Genomic DNA, 21946 nt, shown 5'->3' with positions numbered 1-21946 from the left:
TCGTGCGTTTGGCGGTGGACTGCACCACGGGCTCAATGAGTCCCAATATGCAGACCTCCATGGCCAAAGGCATGCAGACCTCCATGGCCAAAGGCGCTATGCTGTTTCTTAAACCCCTTGCCGACTGCCGCATATAAATTTACATCGGCAGAATGGCACGGACAGGCAAATGGGTGTACAGATACATCCCTTTAAATTTGCCGCCGTGTGGTCACGTACATAGCGCCGGTTGCGAGCTCCATGAGTGTGATTGCAGGTCCCGCAGACTTGATGTCCACGGGGATACCCGCAATTGTCTTAAGGAGAGAAAGAACAGGGAAATTATGTAAACAAGCATTTCCCTGTTCTGCCTAGTGACACTGACACTGATCACAGCTCCCTGTGATCATGAGCGGTGATCAGTGTCGTGTCACAAGTAGCCCCTCACCCCTACAGTTAGAATCACTCCCTAGGACACACTTAACCCCTGCAGCCCTCTCCTTCTGGTTAACCCCTTCACTGCCAGTCACATTTTAATTTTAGCATTTTTAATCGCACCAATCGCTGTATAAATATGAATGGACACTTTTGATGCTAATTTAAAAACCATTCTGTCCAACATAATTTCGCAGTCACAATAAAAATCAGATCGCCACCATTACTAATAATAAAAAAAAAATAATAATAAAAATGCCATGAAGTTATCCCCTATTTTGTAGACACTTTTTTTTTTTTACCAAAAATATGTAGAAGAATCTGTATCGGCCTAAACTAAGGAAGAAAAAAAATGTAAAATATTTTTTGGGGATATATATTATATATTTTTTTGTTTATAGCGCAAAAATTAAAAAACACAGAGGTAATCAAATACCACCAAAAGAAAGGTCCATTTATGGGGGGAAAAAAGGACATCAATTTTGTTTGGGAGCCACGTTGCATGACCACGCAATTGTCAGTTAAACTACGCAGTGCCGAATCGCAAAAAACGCTCTGGTCTTTGGCCAGCCAAATGGTCCGGTGCTTAAGTGGTTAATAAATTCATTTTGAGAGTAAGCCTGTGGGTGTTAAGGTTTTTCTTTTCATTTTTTTATTTTCTGAATAATATGTTTTGTGAATACACCCTGCCCAAAAGATGGTTGGCACTCCAACAATATCAGACTCCCAGTTACATTTTTATTTTTATATGGTCAGTGTATTGCACTCTTACATTGGTGGCCAGTCGGAAAAGGGCTTTCTTACAGTGCTGGTCAAATGGGAGGAGCAAAGCATCTTACAATGGTGGTCAGTGGAAGGATGGTCCCACTCATCACCTTATATTGGTGGTCATTGATAAGTAGGATGCCCCTTACAATGGCGATCAATAGAAGAAAGCATATTCCTTACACTGGCAGTCACTACAAATGACCCTTACATTTTGGTCAGTGGAAAGAACTGCATACATGCTAACAATGAGAAAGCACAGAACTGAATTTCATAGTAGTTCTACAAAGAAACACCTTTATATGAATTGTGTGCAGAAGTATTTAGTATTGTAATCTATTATTTTTATTTCTAGTGTTCTGTGACCTGTGGCAATGGAACCCAAGAAAGGCAAGTTCTTTGTGGTTCAAGCGATAATACAGCAATGAACTGCAGTAGTGAAAAAACAGAAACCACACGAATTTGTAAACTACCACCTTGTTCTAGTAAGTTATAACCTTTTCAGTTTTAATTTCTTTCAAGCATTTATTATAAGGAGAATGTAGAAATCTGATTGAACCCTATTTTAAGCAGGGATACAATAGTCTTTATGCATGTGGTACCTTTTTTCATTTACTGTAGCACTATAACCCTGTTTCCGTGCACTCCTTATAAGTGCTCTAATCTGTAGATGGACACACATAAGTATAAGCAAAGTATCCTCAAAGGCTTCTTTGCAAATGTTTACTAGTATGCCACATCAATTCCACCAGTGAGCACACAAATCTTCATTCACATGTGATATAACTGCCACCTGCAGCCTCTCACTTCCAGATATTGACCTACTCGATTTTGGGTCATATAGCCTTTAACCCTTTCACTGCCAGGTCCTTATGGTGTATAGACCTACAACACTGCTTTCAGCTGGCCTACATTCCTCCTGTGCTATAAGCTTCTGGTCACTCCATTGACCAGGAACCTATAGCAGAATTGTTCAGCAGATACTGATGAACAAAACAATAGCTCTGATCAGCAGATTACAATATAGGCATCCCCCCCTCCACCACCGTTGCTGCCTGCCTTTCTACTGCTCTCTGTCCCTCCCCAACCTGTGCCCTGGCCACTAAAATCCCCCCCCCCTTCCTCTGCCACTGACAGCCCCAGCATATTTCTTACCCCCTCCACCAGCACTGATCTCCATGACTCGATTCAATTGCCTCTCCCGCTGACATGCAGATAAATTATTCTTTGGGTGTTGGTGGTGCCTTCACACTGTAACTCTATTGAGGTACTCTTGATGAAAGCAATAATTGGCCTTGCTGTCAAAAATTGCAATGATATGCACCTGTCAAACAGGTGCGGAAAATTGGTCCTTGGGTGTTAATTGGGCCAATGAATCCTACACCAATATATGCCTTCCAGATGAAATCAACACCCACATAGCTAGACAGCCTAGATAGTCTTTCAGAGATCCTAGAAAGAAAGCACTTAATCAGCAATATCGGGTCTTGATAGCTGCTACTAATCCAGGACTGATTCATTTTGATAAATGTCAGCTGGTCCACAGAGTCTGTGGACAGATGCGCTCTCATCTGTCACAAAACCTCCAGCAGCACTGAATGCTTGTTCAGAAAGTACGGCATATGCAGGGTAGCCCAGCAGCTTTATTGCATAGTGGGCAAATTCTGGCCAGTGGTCTATTCTCATGACCCAGTAACCCAGTGGATGCTCAACTAGAATGCTCTTCATATCTGTTTTCACCCCTAGATAATCTCCCACCATATGATGAAGACACTGCCGATGGGATGCGGAAGCTGACAGCCCTGGGCACCGGGGACTAAATTTTTTTTTTGAAAGGTATCACTGAGGCACCCCCCTTCTCCACTGCTCCTCTCTTGACCAACAGAAGCCTCAAAACTAAATTTTCCACCAGACTGTAACATACCAGAGTTGGAAAAGGCATTACATAAACTCCTCTTCAAGGTGTCCTCAAGAGATTTTATCTTCTGCTCCCTCTGTGAGGATGGGATAAGTTCTAAGCCTTTCCCCTTGTAACGGTGGTCAAGTAGGGTTACCAACCAATAGTGATCCTTCTCCCTGATGCCACATATTCTCTGGTCCTTTTGCAAGCTTTGAAGAATGAGGGAGACATGAGAAGCAGACTCCTCGGGGTCACTGAATATTACAGTATCTGGAACTGCCTACTCCTAGCCACGTACTACTTCCAAGGGTTTTCTTGGTTTTGCTCTGCTTCAATGTCTCCAAAGCTGACAGAATCCTCCTCCCTCTCCTCTTGTGTGTTCTGACATAGGAAGAATGGTGTCTGCATAAAGCGGGCTTGAGAGGAAAGGAAGGCCTCCTCTTCCTCCCTCTGCTCTGCCTCAAGTGCCCTGTCCATAATGCCATGCAGAGTCTGCTCCAGCAGGAACACAACTGGGATTGTGTCACTGATGCATGCATTGTTACGGCTCACCATCCTTGTGGCCTCCCCAAATGGTGACCGTACACTGCATGTATCCTTTATCAGCAGCCATTGGCGTGGGGGGAAAAAAAGCTGAGCCAGCCTCAGACTTTCCCTGTCTAAGGACAGACAGGAGGTTTGTGCCATTATCACATACCATCATTCCTGGCTTCAGCTGGTCATGGCGTGAAACACCTCTGGACCTGCCCCTGCAGAGCTGCCAGAATGTCTGCTCAGGTGTGGCTTCTGTGCCCTAGACAGACCAGCTGAAGCACTGCGTGGCACCTTTCAGCCTGACTCATTGAATAGCCTTTTGAATGCTTAGGAGGTACTTGTAGTTCATGGGACAATTCAGCAGAAGAGGGCATGGAGAAGGAGAGGGGGGGGGGGGAGCTGACAGATCCTGCATCATCACCACTAGCTGTATGGAGACTAGGGATGGGCGAACGGTTCGGCCCGTCGGCCCGAGCATAAGTTCTGCGAACACTGAACAATATGTTCGGTGCAAATTCAAGCCGCCGGAACATCGTTAGTCTATGGGACACGAACATGAAAAATCAAAAGTGCTCATTTTGAAGGCTTATATGCAAGTTATTGTCATAAAAAGTGTTTGAGGACCCGGGTCTTGCCCCAGGGGACATGTATCAATGCAAAATTTGTTTTTTTTTAAACGGCCGTTTTCTCGGGAGCAGTGATTGATTTATTTATTTATTTTTTAAGTGCTTAAAGTGAAAAAAAAAAGTAATATTCCTTTAACTATCGTGCCTGGGGGTGTCTATAGTATGCCTGTAAAGGGGCACATTTTTCCTGTGTTTAGAACAGTACCACAGCAAAATTATTTTTCCAAAGGAAAAATTGTCATTTAAAACTGAGACCCTGTAATGAATTGTCGGGTCTCGGCAATATAGATAAAACTCATTAAAAAAGAGCATGGAATCCCCCCAGTCCATTACCAAGTCCTTTGGGTTGGGTCTGGTATGAATATTAAGGGGAACCCCGAACCAATTTAAAAAAAAAAAAAATTGCGTGGGCATCCCCCTAAAATCCATACTAGGCCCTTTGGGTCTGATATGTAAATTTAGGGGAACCCTGTGCCAATTAAAAAAAAAAAATGGTGTAGGCCCCCCTCCAAAATCCGTACCAGACCCTTCAGGTCTAGTATGGATTTAAAGGGGAACCCTGCACCAAAATAAAAAAAGGCATAGGGGTCCCCCCAAAATCCATACCAGACCCTTATCCAAGCACGCAAATTGGCAGGCCGCAGGAAAAGAGGGGGGGAGGAGAGAGTGGTCCTCCCCTCCTTAACCATACCAGGCCACATGCCCTCAACATGGGTAGGTTGCTTTGATGTAGCCCCCCACAGCACCTTGTCCCCATGTTGATGGGGACAAGGGCCTCATCCCCACAACCCTTGCCCGGTGGTTGTGGGGGTCTGCGGGCAGGGGGGCTCATTGGAATCTGGAAGCCCCTTTAACAAGGGAACCCCCAGATCCTGGCCTCCCCCCATGTGAATTGGTAACGGGGTACAAATCCCCCTACCATTTCACAAAAGTTTCAAAATGTTAAAAACGACAAGACACAGCTTGGGGATAAATCCTTTATTAAAAAATACAAATTTCCCACGCTGTCCATTCATCTTCTTATATCGCTCCACCGACGGACTGAAAAAGGAAAAAAAATCCACCTCCATGGGAGGCTCCCACCATGTGACACTTCATCGCCTTTGACAGTTCATTTATAACTGAGGGCAGGCCAGTTATAAATGTACTCGGGTGGCCCCACCCCCTCTGACGCCACTGGGACTTTCCCATGGCTTTCCCGTGTTGTCAGAGGGGCGGAGTCACTTGTTTACATAACTGGGTGGCCCCACCCCCCTCTGAAATCAGTGGAGGCTGCTGAGAGGCCATAGTGTATAGCTGGGGTAGTGCAAGAAATGTAGCGCTAACAAAATATATACACTAACAAAAAATTTATGGAAAGTCCAAAGTCCAACATAATAGAATGAACAAATGTGTGGAATGAAGAATCTTTACACAAATCTCATAGTCCCAATAAAATAAACTAGGTTGAGATCCACAACGAAGTGATAATCTTCAAACGTGCTGGGTGCAATGTGAAACATCCACAATAGGTGAATCCGAAAAGTGAATAAGGTGAAACACGCTTACCAGGTGCAATGCACAGGACACATCATGCTGCACTGTGGTGCATTGCATTTTTCGTTGGTGTATATATTTTGTTAGCACTACATTTTTTGCACTTCCTTGATTTGAATTTTTGTCACATTCTTGTGTAGCAGCTATTATATTCATTTTTATTTCACCTTTTTTTGCTATTTTGCACAGTATTATTTCTATTCACAACCATATAGCTGGGGTAGACTGGAAAGGTGAGGAGGAGCAGAATTGGATATGGTGGAGTGAAGTCGCTCATTGCTAGAGCTCCTGACTCCAGACCCTCTTATCAAGGCTCAGTGCGGCACAGTGGTGTAGTGGTTAGCACTCTCTCGCCTAGCAGTAAGAAGGGTCGCTGGTTCAAATCCCAACCACGACTCTACCTGCCTGGAGTTTGCATGTTCTCCCTGTGCCTGCGTGGGTTTCCTCCGGGTACTCCGGTTTCCTCCCACAAACCAAAGACATGCAGGTAGGTTAATTGGCTTCTATCAAAAATTGGCCCTAGTATATGAATGGGTACCTTGGATTGTGGGCTCCTTGAGGGTAGGGACCAATGTGAGTGTGTAATCTACAGGGATAGGGACAATTGTAGACACTCAGGTTGAACTGGATGGACTGGTGTCTTTATTCAACCTTACTAACTATGAAACTATGAAACTATGAAGGCTAATATGCCCATTTCCAGCCCTTCTATCTCCAGCCATGAGCTATCGTAGGAGGTTCAAGTGCAGGGGATCTTCTAAAGCAGCACCAGGGACCCAGATTGACAGTTTTTTTCCAAAAACGAGCCAGAGCAGACTCTGAGACCTGCACTGAAGTGACACGTGACACCGCCTTCATCCCCGCCCTCATCATTAATGGTGACCTCACTTAACTCAGTGCTCCACTCACTAACGGGAATCCTGGCTCTCCTGGACTCCCCATCCAGCAACCAGTCCAGTCCTGGGCTTTCCACACAGCCACCAGGGGATGATGCTGATATTTGAGCCCTGCTGCGGGCTCTCCCCATCAAGTCAGACATGGAAGCTCTAGTGCTGAGGGTGGAGGTACAACACCGCCGAGACCTCCAGGAGATTCGCTCGGAGGTGCACGGCTTAGATGACAGCCTGACCAGAGATGAGTCAGCAGTGAGCACACTGGAGACCTGTGTTACCCAGCTAAGATGGGCACACTGAAGACAGGAAAAAGAGAAATTGGTCCTGTGCTGGTGAAGCCGTTGTTATTGTGAAGTTGTAGTACTATTTTAAACAATAAGCAAACAAATGATCGTGCATGTCCCGCTGCCTAGACTAGTGATGGACGAACTTCCGACGGGACGTTTCGCGAACGCGGACCGCGAACGAGGCCGACCGTTCGCGAAACCGAACGTTCGCAGCGGGCCCCATTGACTTCAATTGGAGGCGAACTTCGCAAACCTTTAGGTCAAATTTGCAGCCACAAGATAATTATTAGCTGGGCAAACATAGTCCCACCACATGGCCAATGACATAACACATGTATGAGGTGAATTTGGGATCGATAACTACAAGCATTCTTTTTTTATATGGGAAATTGTTCTGACAATTCAGGACTGTGGAGCGCATGAAGGCAATGGAGGAGAGGGAAGGTCAGGGACCAGGGTAGGCAAAGAAGAGGGTGCAGGAGATGATCATCAGCAGCGTGACATACAGCAATGACACATGCACTGTGATAGAGGCATCTGACAACAGCACCGTGATAGAGGGCACTGACGTCAGCAGCGTGACATACAGCATTGACAGCAACACCGTGATAGAGAGCACTGACATCAGCAGCGTGACATAAAGCACTCACATCAGCACCGTGATATACAGCACTGACAGCAGCACCGTGATAGAGAGCACTGACATCAGAAGCGTGACATACAGCAATGACACCTGCACCGTGATAGTCATCTGACAACAGCACCGCGATAGAGGGCACTGACATCAGCAGCGTGACATAAAGCATTAACACCAGCACTGTGACATACAGCATTGACAGCAACACCGTGATAGAGAGCACTGACATCAGAAGCGTGACATACAGCACTGACATCAGCACCGTGATATACAGCACTGACAGCAGCACCGTGATAGAGAGCACTGACATCAGAAGCGTGACATACAGCACTGACATCAGCACCGTGATATACAGCACTGACAGCAGCACCGTGACCGAGAGCACTGACATCAGCAGCGTGACATTAAGCACTCACACCAGCACCGTGATATACAGCACTGACAGCAGCACCGTAAGCAGCCCCAGGAGGAAGTCAGCACAGCACAGGGATTGTGTGATCCCCTCATAATAAGAACCCCCAGGAGGAAGTCAGCACAGCACAGGGATGGTGTGATCCCCTCATAATAAGAACCCCCAGGAGGAAGTCAGCACAGCACAGGGATGGTGTGATCCCCTCATAATAAGCAGGCCCAGGAGAAACTCAGCACAGGACAGGGATGGTGTGATCCCCTCATAATAAGAACCCCCAGGACGAAGTCAGCACAGCACAGGGATGGTGTGATCCCCTCATAATAAGCAGGCCCAGGAGTAAGTCAGCACAGCACAGGGATGGTGTGATCCCCTCATAATAAGCAGTCCCAGGAGAAACTCGGCACAGCACAGGCATGGTGTGATCCCCTCATAATAAGAACCCCCAGGAGGAAGTCAGCACAGCACAGGGATGGTGTGATCCCCTCATAAGCAGCCCCAGTAGAAATATGACACCGCTCAACCTCTTCAAAGAGGAGGGTAGGGGCATATAGTACGGTGTGCTTTTTTGGGACAAGGAAGTGAGCCAAATGAAGAAAGAAGGTCTGTGTGCTTGGTTAAAAAAATTGTTTATAGACATATACATGGTCTACTGGTCACATGTGTTGAATTCCTCCGAGATCCATGCCTCATTCATTTTTAGAAATGTGAGGTAATTAACACTGTCGTGAGCTAGGCGAGTACGCTTATCGGTCACGATCCCCCCTGCTGCGCTGAACGTCCTTTCGGACAGGACACTGGATGAGGGGCAAGCCAACAGTTCGATTGCAAATTGGGCAAGCTCTGGCCAGAGGTCAAGCCTGCCCACCCAGTAGTCCAGGGGTTCATCACTCCTCAGAGCGTCCACATCGGCCGTTAACCCAATGTAGTCGGACACCTGATGGTCTAGCGTTCCCTGATGCTGGATCCGGATGACACCTGTCGATGGGTCGGCTGAAAGAATTACCTCATATCCGAAGTCACCAACACATCTTCAAACCGGCCTCTTCTTGCAGGCGCTGTTGGATTGGTACCCGCAACTCCTCCTCTGGGAGTGGGAATTGCTCCTCTGCCAGCGCACGCAAAAGCAGAATGCAGCATTTCTCGAAGCAAGGCCTGGAAGTGCTGCATTCTGACAGCCCTCTGCGACGGCGGTAACATTTCCGCCATTTTGTGTTTGTACCGGGGGTCTAAGTACGTTGCCACCCAGTACTGGTCCTTGACCCTTATGCTTTTTATACGGGGGTCCCTATTAAAACACTGGAGCATGAAGGCCCCCATTTGCACTAAAGTGGAAGCGGTGTGGTGGCCTGGCTCCTGCTCATCATCCAGGATAATGTCGTCCTCTTCATTCTCCTCTCCCCATCCACGCACAACAGGGATCCCAGAAAGGTTTAAAGCATGCTCTTCTTGCTCCTCCTCATCTGCCCCGGCACCATCCTCCTCTGACTCCTCATCAGACTCCTGTTGTTGACTTGTCTCAGATAGAGTAGCCCCCCCTGGGAATTCATCCAGCATTGCGACTTCCTCATCTTCCCGCTCCTGCTCCTCCACAGCTTGATCAATGACACGACGCAATGCACGCTCCATAAAGAAGGCATAAGGTACCATGTCACTGATGGCGCCATGGCTGCGACTGACCAGTTTGGTGATCTCCTCAAATGGCCGCAGAAGTCTGCATGCGTCGCGCATGAGCAGCCACTGGCGCGGTGAAAAAAAACCCAGCTCCCCAGAACTGTTTCTTTCGCAGAGTTCATACAGGTAGATGTTAACTGCACGTTTCTGCTGGAGCAGCCTATCAAGCATATAGAAGGTTGAGTTCCATCGCGTCGGGCAATCGCAAATAAGACGTCTGACCGGCAGATGGTGTCGCCGCTGAATGTCAGCAAGGCGAGCCATGGCCGTGTAAGATCTTCTGAAATGGGCCGAGATTTTCCTTGCCTGCCGCAAGATATCCTGGACCCCAGGGTATTTGACAAGGAATCGCTGCACGACCAAGTTCAAGACGTGTGCCATGCATGGCACGTGCGTGATTTTGCCCTGTTTCAATGCGCTAAGCAGATTGGCACCGTTGTCACACACCACTTTACCAACTGTCAAATTGAGCGGTGTTAGCCACTGATCTGCCTGTGAACGCAAAGCTGAAAGGAGTGCCGGGCCAGTGTGGCTCTTGGCTTCCAGGCACAACAGACGCAGCACGGCATGGCAACGTCTCACCTGGCATGTGGAATAGGTTCTGGGGAGCTTGGGCGGTGCAGCAGAAGAGACGCTAGCAGCGGAAAAGGAGGAGGCAGCTGAGGAGGAGAGGGAGGAGGATGGAGTAGGAGGAGGAGGAGAAGAAGAGTCAGGCCTGCATGCAATCCGTGGCGGTAAAACCAAATCTACGCGGGTGCCACGGGTTACATGCTTGACGGCCGTCAGAAGGTTCACCCAGTGGGCAGTAAAAGTGATATACCTTCCCTGCCCGTGTTTGCTAGACCACGTGTCTGTGGTCAGATGTATCTTGGCACCGACACTGTGTGCCAGAGATACATTCACTTGCCGCTGAACATGGCCATATAGCTCTGGGATGCCCTTCTCTGAGAAATACTTCCTTCCTGGGACCTTCCATTGTGGAGTTCCAATGGCCACAAATTTGCGAAAGGCCTCCGAGTCCACCAGTTTATATGGCAGTAGTTGGCGGGCTATGAGTTCTGACAAGCCAGCCGTCAATCGTTGGGCAAGAGGGTTATCCGGCATCATCATTTTTTTACGCTCGAACATTAGGCCCACGGAAGCCTGCCTTTTTGCAGGAAAATGTGAGCTTGGCGTGATGGAAGGTGGAGTGGAGGACAATTGTGAGGAGAGAGGAGAAGGAGAAGTAGAAGACGAGGCTGGACGGTGAGAGCCTGCAGTGTGGCTTTGTGTGTTCCGTTGCTCCCACTCGGCTCGGGGATGGCTGCCCATGTGCCTTCTTAAGGCGGTCGTCCCTAGGTGAGTGTTGGGCTTACCGCGACTAATGCGTTGACTGCAAAGATTGCAGATGGCAACACTATTGTCAGCAGCGGACACGTTAAAAAAAGCCCACACTGCGGAGCCATGTGCCAGTGTCCTGGGATGAGATGTGACCGTACATGGTCGATGACTCGCTTCTGATACATTTGCAGTCTGCTTTGTCCCTCCTGTGCAATGTAAGTTAGTCCTGCTTCTCCTCCCTATCTGCTGGTCCATATCTCCCTCTGAACTCCCCTCCTCTTCCTCTCTTGTGGGCACCCACGTGACATCACTAGACACGTCATCATCAACGTCACCTTCCCCACCGCTATATCTGGGTACTGTCGTCAGACTGCTCAGTAGCGGTTGTTGCTACCTCCTCTTCCTCATCCAATACCAAGAGTGGCTGCGCATCAGAAATGTCCTCTTGATATGGATCGGAAAATAATTCCTGTGACTCAAGCGGAAGGTATGTGGTGGTGGTGGTGGGGGTGTTGTTGGTGGTAGTGTCTTTGGGGGTGCACATAGCAGAGAGTGAAGAAGAGGGTGCAGATCGAGAGGATGAGGAGGGTGCAGAAGAGTAAGGCTGAGTGAGCCACTCAACCAAGTCTGGTGCGTCCTTTTAAAGTAATTGAACGCACCTTCTGCAACTTCCCACTTTGGCTCAAGGCTGGTGCTCCTGCCCTACCCCTACCACCCCTGCGGAAGGGCCTGCCTCTTCCTCTGCCTGTCATTTTTTAAATCACTCTGTGACAAAACTCTTAGTCCCTATACCGATGAAGGACTGCTGCAGTATAGGGCAGCGGTCAGCAGTGGTGCACCTCAACCCTATGTATTGTGGACCGATAGCGGTCCTTACAGAACAGCAGACTGTACCGCACTCAACCCTATGTACTGTAGCACCCTACACCAAGTTACCAGTCCTTATAAGGACCTTTGTGGACCAAGTAGGTTGTGTGTGACTGATTAGCAGACTGTACGTCAGTCCCTATACTGCTGAAGGACTGCTGCAGTATAGGGCAGTGGTCAGCAGTGGTGCACCTCAACCCTATGTATTGTGGACCGATAGCGGTCCTTACAGAACAGCAGACTGTACCGCACTCAACCCTATGTACTGTAGCACCCTACACAGACCAAGTTACCAGTCCTGATAAAGAGCTTTGTGGAACAAGTGAGTTGTGAATGATTAGCAGACTGCAGCAGAAGGGCAGCAGTCAAGTATAATATTCTTTCTATATTTGGAAGAAAGAATATTATACGTGTACAAGCCTATTACCGTACCACTGATACCAGTCCTGAAAAGAACCTTTGTGGAACTAATAGTAACAGCAAGTCTTTAAACTGACCCTCACTGCCTGACACACTGCTTCCTTCCTGTCCCTATACAAACTGGCAAAACAGAGGAGACTGGAACAATTACTGGTCACTCGAATAGCTCTTTTGTGGACCTGATAGTAACAGCTAATGATGATGATGATGATGACTAATCTGGCTGTCCCTAAAATAGCAGCAGACACAGCGCTCTGTCCCTTTCTCTAAACTGACAAAAGACACTCAGGCTGCTGCAAGAATCAGTAGCACAGCAAACCTATATACACCTAACACCTATACCAGTCCTGAAAAGAACTTTTGTGTACCAAATAGCTAGCATTTTATCTGTCCCTGCTCCAAACAGCAACCTTTCCCTATAGTGACAGTAGAAAGAATGTAAAATGGCCGCCGGATCGGGTGTATTTATAAGTTAGGGGGAATGTCCAAGTGTCCATGTGCTGTCATGTCTCAATTGGCTGTCCTGTACCCCATGATGGATGTGTCATCATAGGTCAAAGTTCTTTTACACATTAAACACGTAAATCCGCCGGGGCGAACGACGCCAATAGTCGAGCGAACGAGCGGACCGCGAACGACCGAAATTCGCCACGAAACGACCGCCGGGCGAACCGTTCGGCCATCACTAGCCTAGACTGACCAGGGGTGGTCTGGAGAAAATTGTGTAGGAGAGATGGATGGAAGGCGTGTGATCAACCGCTTGTATCAAATTCATACAGTTTATTCATGTATACTGGACTACATACATTAAAATCCATATATGTATATGTGTATATGTGTATATGTATATATGTATATATATATATGTATATGTATATATATGTATATGTGTGTGTATATATGTATATATATATATATATATATATATATATATATATATACAGTGGTGTGAAAAAGTGTTTGCCCCCTTCCTCATTTCCTGTTCCTTTGCATGTTTGTCACACTTAAGTGTTTCGGGGAACATCAAACCAATTTAAACAATAGTCAAGGACAACACAAGTAAACACAAAATGCAATTTGTAAATGAAGGTGTTTATTATTAAAGGTGAAAAAAAATCCAAACCATCATGGCCCTGTGTGAAAAAGTGATTGCCCCCCTTGTTAAAACATACTATAACTGTGGTTGTCCACACCTGAGTTCAATTTCTCTAGCCACACCCAGGCCTGATTATTGCCACACCTGTTCACAATCAAGGCATCACTTAAATAGGAGCTGCTTGACACAGTAAGGTCCACCAGAAGATCCTTAAAAGCTACACATCATGCCGAGACCCAAAGAAATTCAGGAACAATTGAGAAAGAAAGTAATTGAGATCTATCAGTCTGGAAAGGGTTATAAAGCCATTTCCAAAGCTTTGGGAATCCAGCGAACCACAGTGAGAGCCATTATCCACAAATGGCGAAGACATGGAACAGTGGTGAACCTTCCCAGGAGTGGCCGGCCGCCCAAAATTACCCCAAGAGCGCAGCGACGACTCATCCAAGAGGTCACAAAAGACCCCACAACAACGTCCAAGGAACTGCAGGCCTCACTTGCCTCAGTTAAGGTCAGCGTTCATGCCTCCACCATCAGGAAAAGACTGGGCAAAAATGGCCTGCATGGCAGAGTTCCAAGGAGAAAACCACTGCTGAGCAAAAAGAACATCAAAGCTCGTCTCAATTTCTCCACAACACATCTTGATGATCCCCAAGACTTTTGGGACAACATTCTGTGGACCGATGAGACAAAAGTGGAACTCTTTGGAAGGTGTGTGTCCAAGTATATCTGGCGTAGAAGGAACACTGCATTTCATAAAAAGAACATTATACCAACAGTAAAATATGGTGGTGGTAGTGTGATGGTCTGAGGCTGTTTTGCTGCTTCAGGACCTGGAAGACTTGCCGTGATAAAAGGAACTATGAATTCTGCTGTCTACCAAGAGATCCTGAAGGAGAATGTCCGACCATCTGTTCGTGTACTCAAGCTGAAACGAACTTGGGTTCTGCAGCAGGACAATGATCCTAAACACACCAGCAAGTCCACCACCGAATGGCTGAAGAAAAACAAACAGCATCGTCATGGCTTAAAAGAACAGATGGAGAGTGACACAGCTTAAGGGACCGGTTGAATTTGATGGGGCACATATCTCTATTTTTCTGGATGTATCCTGGGCGACCCTGCTGAGGAGAGTGATGCAGAAGCCCTTTCTAGAAGAGCTTTGCCATATCGGTGGGGGTTCCCTATACAGCTGGGCATCCGTAAAGGAACCAAATCATTCACCCTACGGCACCATGCGGAGCTCCCTGACTTTGCATTCCTGGAGATTGAACCGATCCCACTGCAGGACTGGCGGTGGCCTTTGCCTTGCAGAGAATCCCGATTGGCACTCCTGGCGGCCCTCTCGGGTCTCCTACAGCGCTCATCTAGACGGAAACAGAGAGGACCTACCCCGATTGGGAGGAGTTACCCGGAGCCATGATACCAACAAGATCTTCATGTTAGTGGCTCACATTTTAGGCTATCAGCAATATGAGAGCAAGTTTAGTTTTACCTGCCTGTTGGAACTGGGACATCCACATAGCCCCCCCCCCCCCATTTCACCTCACCCCCCCTGTCCCACTCAGAGGTCCCTGTTGATCCCTCTCCTACCTTAGGGGTAGCACAGTGGTGTAGTGGTTAGCACTCTCACCTAGCAGTAAGAAGGGTCGCTGGTTCGAATCCCAACCACAACACTACCTGCCTGGAGTTTGCATGTTCTCCCTGTGCCTGCATGGGTTTCCTCTGGGTACTCTGGTTTCCCCCCACACTCCAAAGACATGCAGGTAGGTTAATTGGCTTCTGCCCAAAATTGGTATTGAATATGAATGGGGACCTTGGATTGTGGGCTCCTTGAGGGTAGGGACTGATGTGAGTGTGCAATGTACAGGGATAGGGACAATTGTAGACACTCACTCAGGTTGAACTGGATGGGCTGGTGTCTTTATTCAGTCTTAGCAACTATGAAACCATACCTACCCCCTGTCCTACTGCCTAGCTATCCTGATGAAAAGACAGACTGTATCTTGATCTGTATGCTGTACTTTCTGACAGAAGCCTGCCGTTTTGGTGTTATCGGCCAATCAATATGTGGAATTGTATGCAAAAAAACAATGCCACCGTTCAGAGGAAAGCTGAAGCTGTTACTTGTGCAATGGATTAGAAAGGGGATGTGGAACTGGTACCTTTAGCTTATTAGCCAATAATCTGTATTGCAAGACCACCCACTCCCTGTTTTCAAGCAGCACTGGGAAATTCATCTATTTTTCAGGGGTCACTCCACCTATAACATATGACATAGGTTTGGGGAGGATGAAATTATCTGCATGCTGGCCCTGGCCTGAGGACATTAGTGATGAGGTGCCATTTGTTAGGACAGCTCACAGCAATCCCTTGCTCTGGTCTCCTGCAGGTCATCTTAGATGCAGACAGAGTATCTCAGTGGTACATGATCTAAGTAACTCAAATTCCCTCAATCGATCCAGAAACTGAAATAGCTGTTGTGGGTGGACTGACCATGAACTACCACTGAATACATTCTGGTGGGGCTAGTCCTGCCGGAGTGAATGGGATACCACGTGCCTATCATCCTAAGAGGACATTGCTATAGCAGACTTCAGTAACCTAAAGTAATGTAACAACGTGGTGGGCGGGGGAGGGGACTGGTGGATTATTATGTTGGGATGGGACATGTGTTTCTTGTGGGACAAGTGTATATGGCTTCATGACGCTGCCGTCCAGCCCAGCCCTCCGGCTGTCCATGGACTGGGAAGAATTTGAGTTCACCATATACCCAATATAGACCCTCTGTCCTAGCCGATATCCCAGGCATACCCTCCACACAATGTTTTTCAAATATTCAGAAATATTTGACTGTATGCCTGATAAAGTTGTTTTATTCTGCTACTCAAGAGGGGGCTATCCCCCGCCTCCCAACAGTTCACTCCACTAGACTAATGTTGGAGGTTCCTATTGGGGGACCCTCCAGTGCTGATGTCTTCTGGGTGAGGAGGTTACCATCCGCAGGCCGTGCCAGTTATTCTTTGGCAGAGTATGCTAGCCATTAGAGTTACATGGTGGTTATACCTTAAATTAAAGATTTTAAGCATTTGGGTCAGGATAGGGAGCTCCTGATCCCTACAATATCTACCTACTTTCCCCACATAAGTCCGCACCCCATTGGAGGTTCAGCTTTTGGAGCCATTGGGGTGCACTGAGACTGGGTCTCCTCCATGGCAGTGGCGTACTAGCTTTCAGCGTTTTCCAACTCCTGTGTAACCCGACTCCTCTCCACTATCTTTCACACCCAATCCCCCCCCCCCCCCCCCAAAATTTCCTTTTTTTTGTTTTCCTCCAGTCTCTGCACAGACCATGGGCTCACCTGAGCCTCTTCGGCTCATGTCTATTAATGTGAATGGGTTAAACACCCCATAGTAACACACCATGGTGCTATCCAACTTGAGACATATAAAGGCTCACGTCTGCTTCCTCCAGGAGACAAATTTTTGCACCAAAAAGATACAGAGACTCCATGATCCCTTCTTCCCGATGAGCTACTATGGATGCTCTTCTGATTCTAAGCCCAGAGGGGTAAGTATTTTGGTACCTTCCATGGGTGTTGCGGGACCAGTGGAACAACACTGAGGGGCGAGCCCAGTACGTAAAGGCGACCCTTGGCTGTTCCCTGATGACCCTGGTAAACCTATACCTCCCCAACTCGGGCCAGATCAGCTTCCTGGAACCTCTCTGACCAAGGTACATGACTTTGCTGAGGGAACAGTGATCCTGGGGTGGCGATATGAACTTCACTATGGACCCTCCCTTGATGCGTCCAGGACTATATCCCAGATTTCTTATGTAGCGCTCAAGCGTTTGAAGAAGAACTTCTATGCCTTTCATCTGGTGGACGTCTGGAGGGTGTTGAACCCAAGCATCCCCATGACTCCTACACTAGAACTGACCTCTTTATGTTACCTCAATCACTATGTCTCTATAGGCTCCATTATTTTCTCAGACCATGCTCCGGTCTTCTTGGACGTCAACTTTGTTGCCTCCCTTGTCCAAACAATGGTTGTGCTTAATGACTCCTTGATCCAGACTCTCGGGGTCATGGGGGAAGTGTTAAGGAAATTGAGAAACTCTTCTCTTCCAATATGGACTCAGGCAGTGCTCCCCTGATGGTATGGGAGGCTCACAAGAACTTCATCAGAAGAATCCTGATTAAGATTGGATCCCGCCTCAAGAAGATTAGAACTCAGCAAACTCTTGACCTTTTAGACAAGATCAGGGCCTTGGAGGCCACTCATAAAAAATCCCTAGCTAACCAGGTACTAGTGGACCTTACTATTCTGAGAACCCAACTGTGATCCCTGGCCCTAGTCAGGGCCAAGACCGTTATTACAAAATGTAAACAAACGTTCTACGAACACATCAACAAATGCGGAAAACCACTAGCGCAAGCTTTTATTCCTGAACTTCTGTGGGACAGCAATTCCAAGGTGCATACCACAGATGAGATCGCAGACTGGTTTCACGAATACTACACATCACTGTACAACCTGCGGTGCCAGTCTTCTGAGCAAGAGAGGTCCCTAGAACTTGAGGCCATACGGGGCTACATTAAAAAGTCAGGCCTGCCCCGTCTGTCTGACGAGGCATTGATGGCTTTGAAAGCACCTCTCTCTTTCTGGGGATGAGGTGACCCTGGCAATAGCCTGAATGGAAAATGGCAAGGCCTCGGGCCCTGATGAATACACCCTCCTATACTACAAGACTTTTGGGGATCTCCTGATTCCACATTTTCTAGCAGCATATAGCGATGCTGGAGAGGGAGTGATTCCCCCCTCCCCCCAGGGACACCCTACAGGCTTTCATTATGGTAATCCCTAAAGAGGGCAAATACCCTCTCCATTGTCAAAACTACCGACCAATATCCCTCCTCAATGTGGACCTAAAGATGTTCACCAAAGTCCTCCTCAATGTGTTTAACAGAGTCGATCCCACTACTGATCCATTTGGACCAAGTGGGTTTTGTACCCTCAAGGGAAGCGTGGGACAACACCACGAAGGCAATTAACCTTGTCCATGCTGCTAAGACATGGGGGACCCCAATGCTGCTCCTCTAGACCAATGCCGAAAAGGCATTTTGATGGGGTGCATTTGCCCATTTTGCTTGAGACTCTTCGCCATGTGGGACTAGGTCTTTGGATGATGAACTGGGTACAAGCCATCTACTCCCGTCCATCAGCTCAAGTAAAGGTGAATGGCCAGCTCTCTTCTCCCTTTGGAATAACAAATGGAATGAGGCAGGGATGCCCCTTGTCCCCTATGATATTTATTCTGACTCTTGAATCCTTCCTTTGTGTGGTTAGAGGTAACCCCTGACATCTCAGGCCTTCACCTAGGTGATACGCTATCCCCAAAAATTGCAGAATTTGCTGATGACCTATTTTTCATAACCAATCCCCTGATATCTATACCAAACCTGCTGTTAGAACTGAGGAAGTATGGAGTGCTGTCCTTCTTCAAGGTTAACTACCAGAAATCGGAGGCACTGAACTTTCCATGCCGGCTTCTCTAGAAACTTTGCTCTGGGCAGATTCCCCTTTCAAATGAGCAGGGACCTACATCAAATACCTGGGCATTCTTCTGTCCAGTAGGATGGAAGATATTTTTTCCCTCAACTCCTCCCCCCTTTTGACAGTCATCAAAAAAGACCTACAGTCCTGGCAGCAGGGTATTTATTTTTTTCCTGGTTTGGATGATGATGGCATAATAAAAATGAACATTATGCCTAGGCTATTATACCATCTGCAGGCCCTCCCAGTACAGATCCTGAGTTCCCTCCTTAGAGCGGCCAATCAAGCTCTTGTCACCTTAATTTGGGCCCAGAAACCTTCACGGCGTGCCCAGTCGATCTTGCGACTGCCAAAACTGTTGGGCAGAATGGCTTTATCAGACATGAATCTTTATGGCATGGCTTGTCACCTGATGCGAATTCTAAACTGGTGTCACCACGACCCACTTAAACAGTGGGTTCAAGTGGAACAGCTCCTGAGGCGCTACCTTGGTGTCAAACGAATCTGCCTGCCGGGTCTCAGACGACCCTACTGTGGGAGAAACATGGCAGGCCATCCCAAAAAGCATTTCATGGCTTCATTTGTGCCCACCCCCTCACCCCTGTAGTTTGAAATACAGCTTTCAGGACCGGACTCAGTTATCCAAGACTCCAGGACTTGAAAGAGATTGGAAGATCTCAGATCCGCCACTTCATCTTCAATGGACAATGGTTGTCCAGGAAAAGCCTCATGGAAGACCCTCTCTTAGTGGGTCTGTTCTTCTGGCAAAAGCTTCTGCTAGCCACTTCATAGGATCACAGCCTCCCCCAGCACCCTTTGGAAGGACCCTGACTATCTTAAAGCAATTATGCTTGGAACACCGTTTGCCATACAGTGCCGCTGACTTATCAACTGCTCATATCGCCCCCCCAGGGGGTCCAGACCCCCCTATGTCTCCAAGTGGAAGCAAGATTTGGGACTTCAATTCACTAAGCGGCAAGTGGAGAGACTACTTCTCTGCTCATGCAAAACCTCCATCTGTGCTAACAACCAGGAGACAGGGTTTAAAGTGCTGAATCGGTGGTACTACACACCAGTTAGGATCCATCAGATGTTCCCTCAGTGTTATGATTTATGCTGGTGGTGCGGAGAGGAACCGGGAACCCTCCTCCACGTTTTCTGGTTCTGTTGTTTCTTGCTTGCCTATTGGACAGAGGTCCAATGCATTGTCCAGAAGTTTACGTATCGATAACTCCCCTGGACTCCCGTTTTTCTTTCTCTTGCACCATCATGAAACACTGAGTAAGATTTACAGGAGATCCATCCTACTTCTGATCACAGCAGCGAAAAGTTGTATTCCCCTGTTTTGGAAGCGGACACAACCGACAGAGGTGGCCGTCTGGTTAAAAAAAAAAGTAGCCAAAATTAACAAAATGGAGCACCTGGTCCAGGCCACAGACAGGGGATTCAGAGAGCAGTTCCTTAAATGGTCCTACTGGGATGAGTTTGTTTATTCGGAGAGGCATGCAGAATTGATTATGGGTGAGCTTCGAGTTTGAGTCAAACTCATGTTTGACTCGAACATTGCTTGTTTGCCTGTTCACCGAATAGCGAACAATTTGGGGTGTTCGCAGCAAATTTGAAACGCCACGGAACACACTGTAAAAGTCTATGGGAGGAATCTAAAGTGCTAATTTTAAAGGCTTATATGCAAGTCATTGTCTTAAAAAGTTTTTTCGGGAGCAGTGATTTTAATAATGCTTAAAGTGAAACAATAAAAGTGTATTATTCCTTTAAATTTCGTACCTAGGGGTGTGTATAGTATGCCTGTAAAGGAGCGCTTGTTTCTCGAACTTAGAACTGTCCCTGCACAAAGTGTAATTTCTGCAGGAAACAAAGTACTTTTGGACCCCCTTACCATTTCAAATGGGGGGGCAGGATCTGGGGTTCCCCTTGTTAAAGGGGGCTTCCAGATTCTGATAAGCCCCCCGCCCGCAGACCCCCACAACCACCGGCCAGGGTTGTGGGGATGAGGCCCTTGTCCTCATCAATATGGGGACAAGGTGCTTTGGGGGGACCCCAAAGCATCCTCCCAATGTTGAGGACATGTGGCTTGATACGGTTCAGGAGGGGGGGGGCGTTCTTTCGTACCGCCCTCATTTCCTGCGGCCTGCCAGGTTGCGTGCTCAGATAAAGGATCTGGTATGGATTTCCACGCCATTTTTTATTTTTTATTTGGTGTGGCGTTGCCCTTAAAATCCATACCAGACCTGAAGGGCCTGGTAATTGAATTTGGGGGAACCCCACACTTTTTTAAACTTTTTTTTTTATCAATGACTTTCAATGACTGTTCTCTGTATTACGGGGAGCCGACAATTCATTATAGCCGTGAGTGCTTTTAAATTACTTTTTTTACCTGCAGAAATGACACTTTGTGCAGGGACAGTTCTAAGCAGGGAAACATGCACACCTTTATAGGCATACTATAGACACCCCCCAAGTACAAAATTTAAAGGAATATTACACTTTTATTGTTTCACTTTAAGCATTATTAAAATCACTGCTCCCAAAAGAATGGCTGTTTTTTAAAACTTTTTTTGCATTGATACATGTCCCCTGGGGCAGGACCCAGGTCCCCAAACACTTTTTAGGACAATAACTTGTATATTAGCCTTTCAAATTAGCACTTTTGATTTTGAACATTCGAGTCCTATAGACTTTAATAGGGTTCTAAAGTTCACGCGAAGTTTAGGGCTGTTTGCAGGTTCTGGCGCGAACTGAATCGGGGGGAGGGGGGGGGGGCGTTCGGCTCATCCTTAGAATTGATGATCTAACTCCGTTGGTAGTGGAGGCATCTGTGATGAGCACATGGACATTGATGGAGGGACTGGAAGAAGGTCCCTCATGCCTCCCCTTTTTTTTTCTTTCCTCTTTCTCCCCTCACTCCCCCCCCTTCTCCCCCCCCCCCCCCCCTTACTAGTCATTCTTTCTCTGGATTTTCTTCGCTGTTTGACCCCAGGGTCACATTCAC

At 47.4% G+C, this 21946-nt stretch overlaps 1 protein-coding gene across 4 annotated transcripts in view; it reads left to right on the top strand.

Moving 5' to 3' along the window:
* The window catches only part of LOC143964080 (A disintegrin and metalloproteinase with thrombospondin motifs 2-like), a 1751863-nt gene that overhangs the window by 1479615 nt on the left and 250302 nt on the right, over nt 1-21946 (top strand). For all 4 annotated transcript variants that reach the window (XM_077473787.1, XM_077473788.1, XM_077473790.1 and 1 more), the window contains exon 20: nt 1535-1664. In XM_077473787.1, coding sequence (XP_077329913.1) covers nt 1535-1664 — 130 coding nt within the window. The remainder of the gene's footprint in view (nt 1-1534; nt 1665-21946) is intronic.

This window comes from Lithobates pipiens, unplaced genomic scaffold (genome assembly GCF_037356315.1).
Source record: "Lithobates pipiens isolate NorthernLeopardFrog02 unplaced genomic scaffold, aLitPip1_a1.2 Scaffold_8, whole genome shotgun sequence".
In the NCBI taxonomy this organism is placed as follows: Eukaryota; Metazoa; Chordata; class Amphibia; order Anura; family Ranidae; genus Lithobates; species Lithobates pipiens.
Note: the sequence above shows the minus strand (reverse complement) of the source record. Positions and strands in the feature narration are given on the sequence as shown.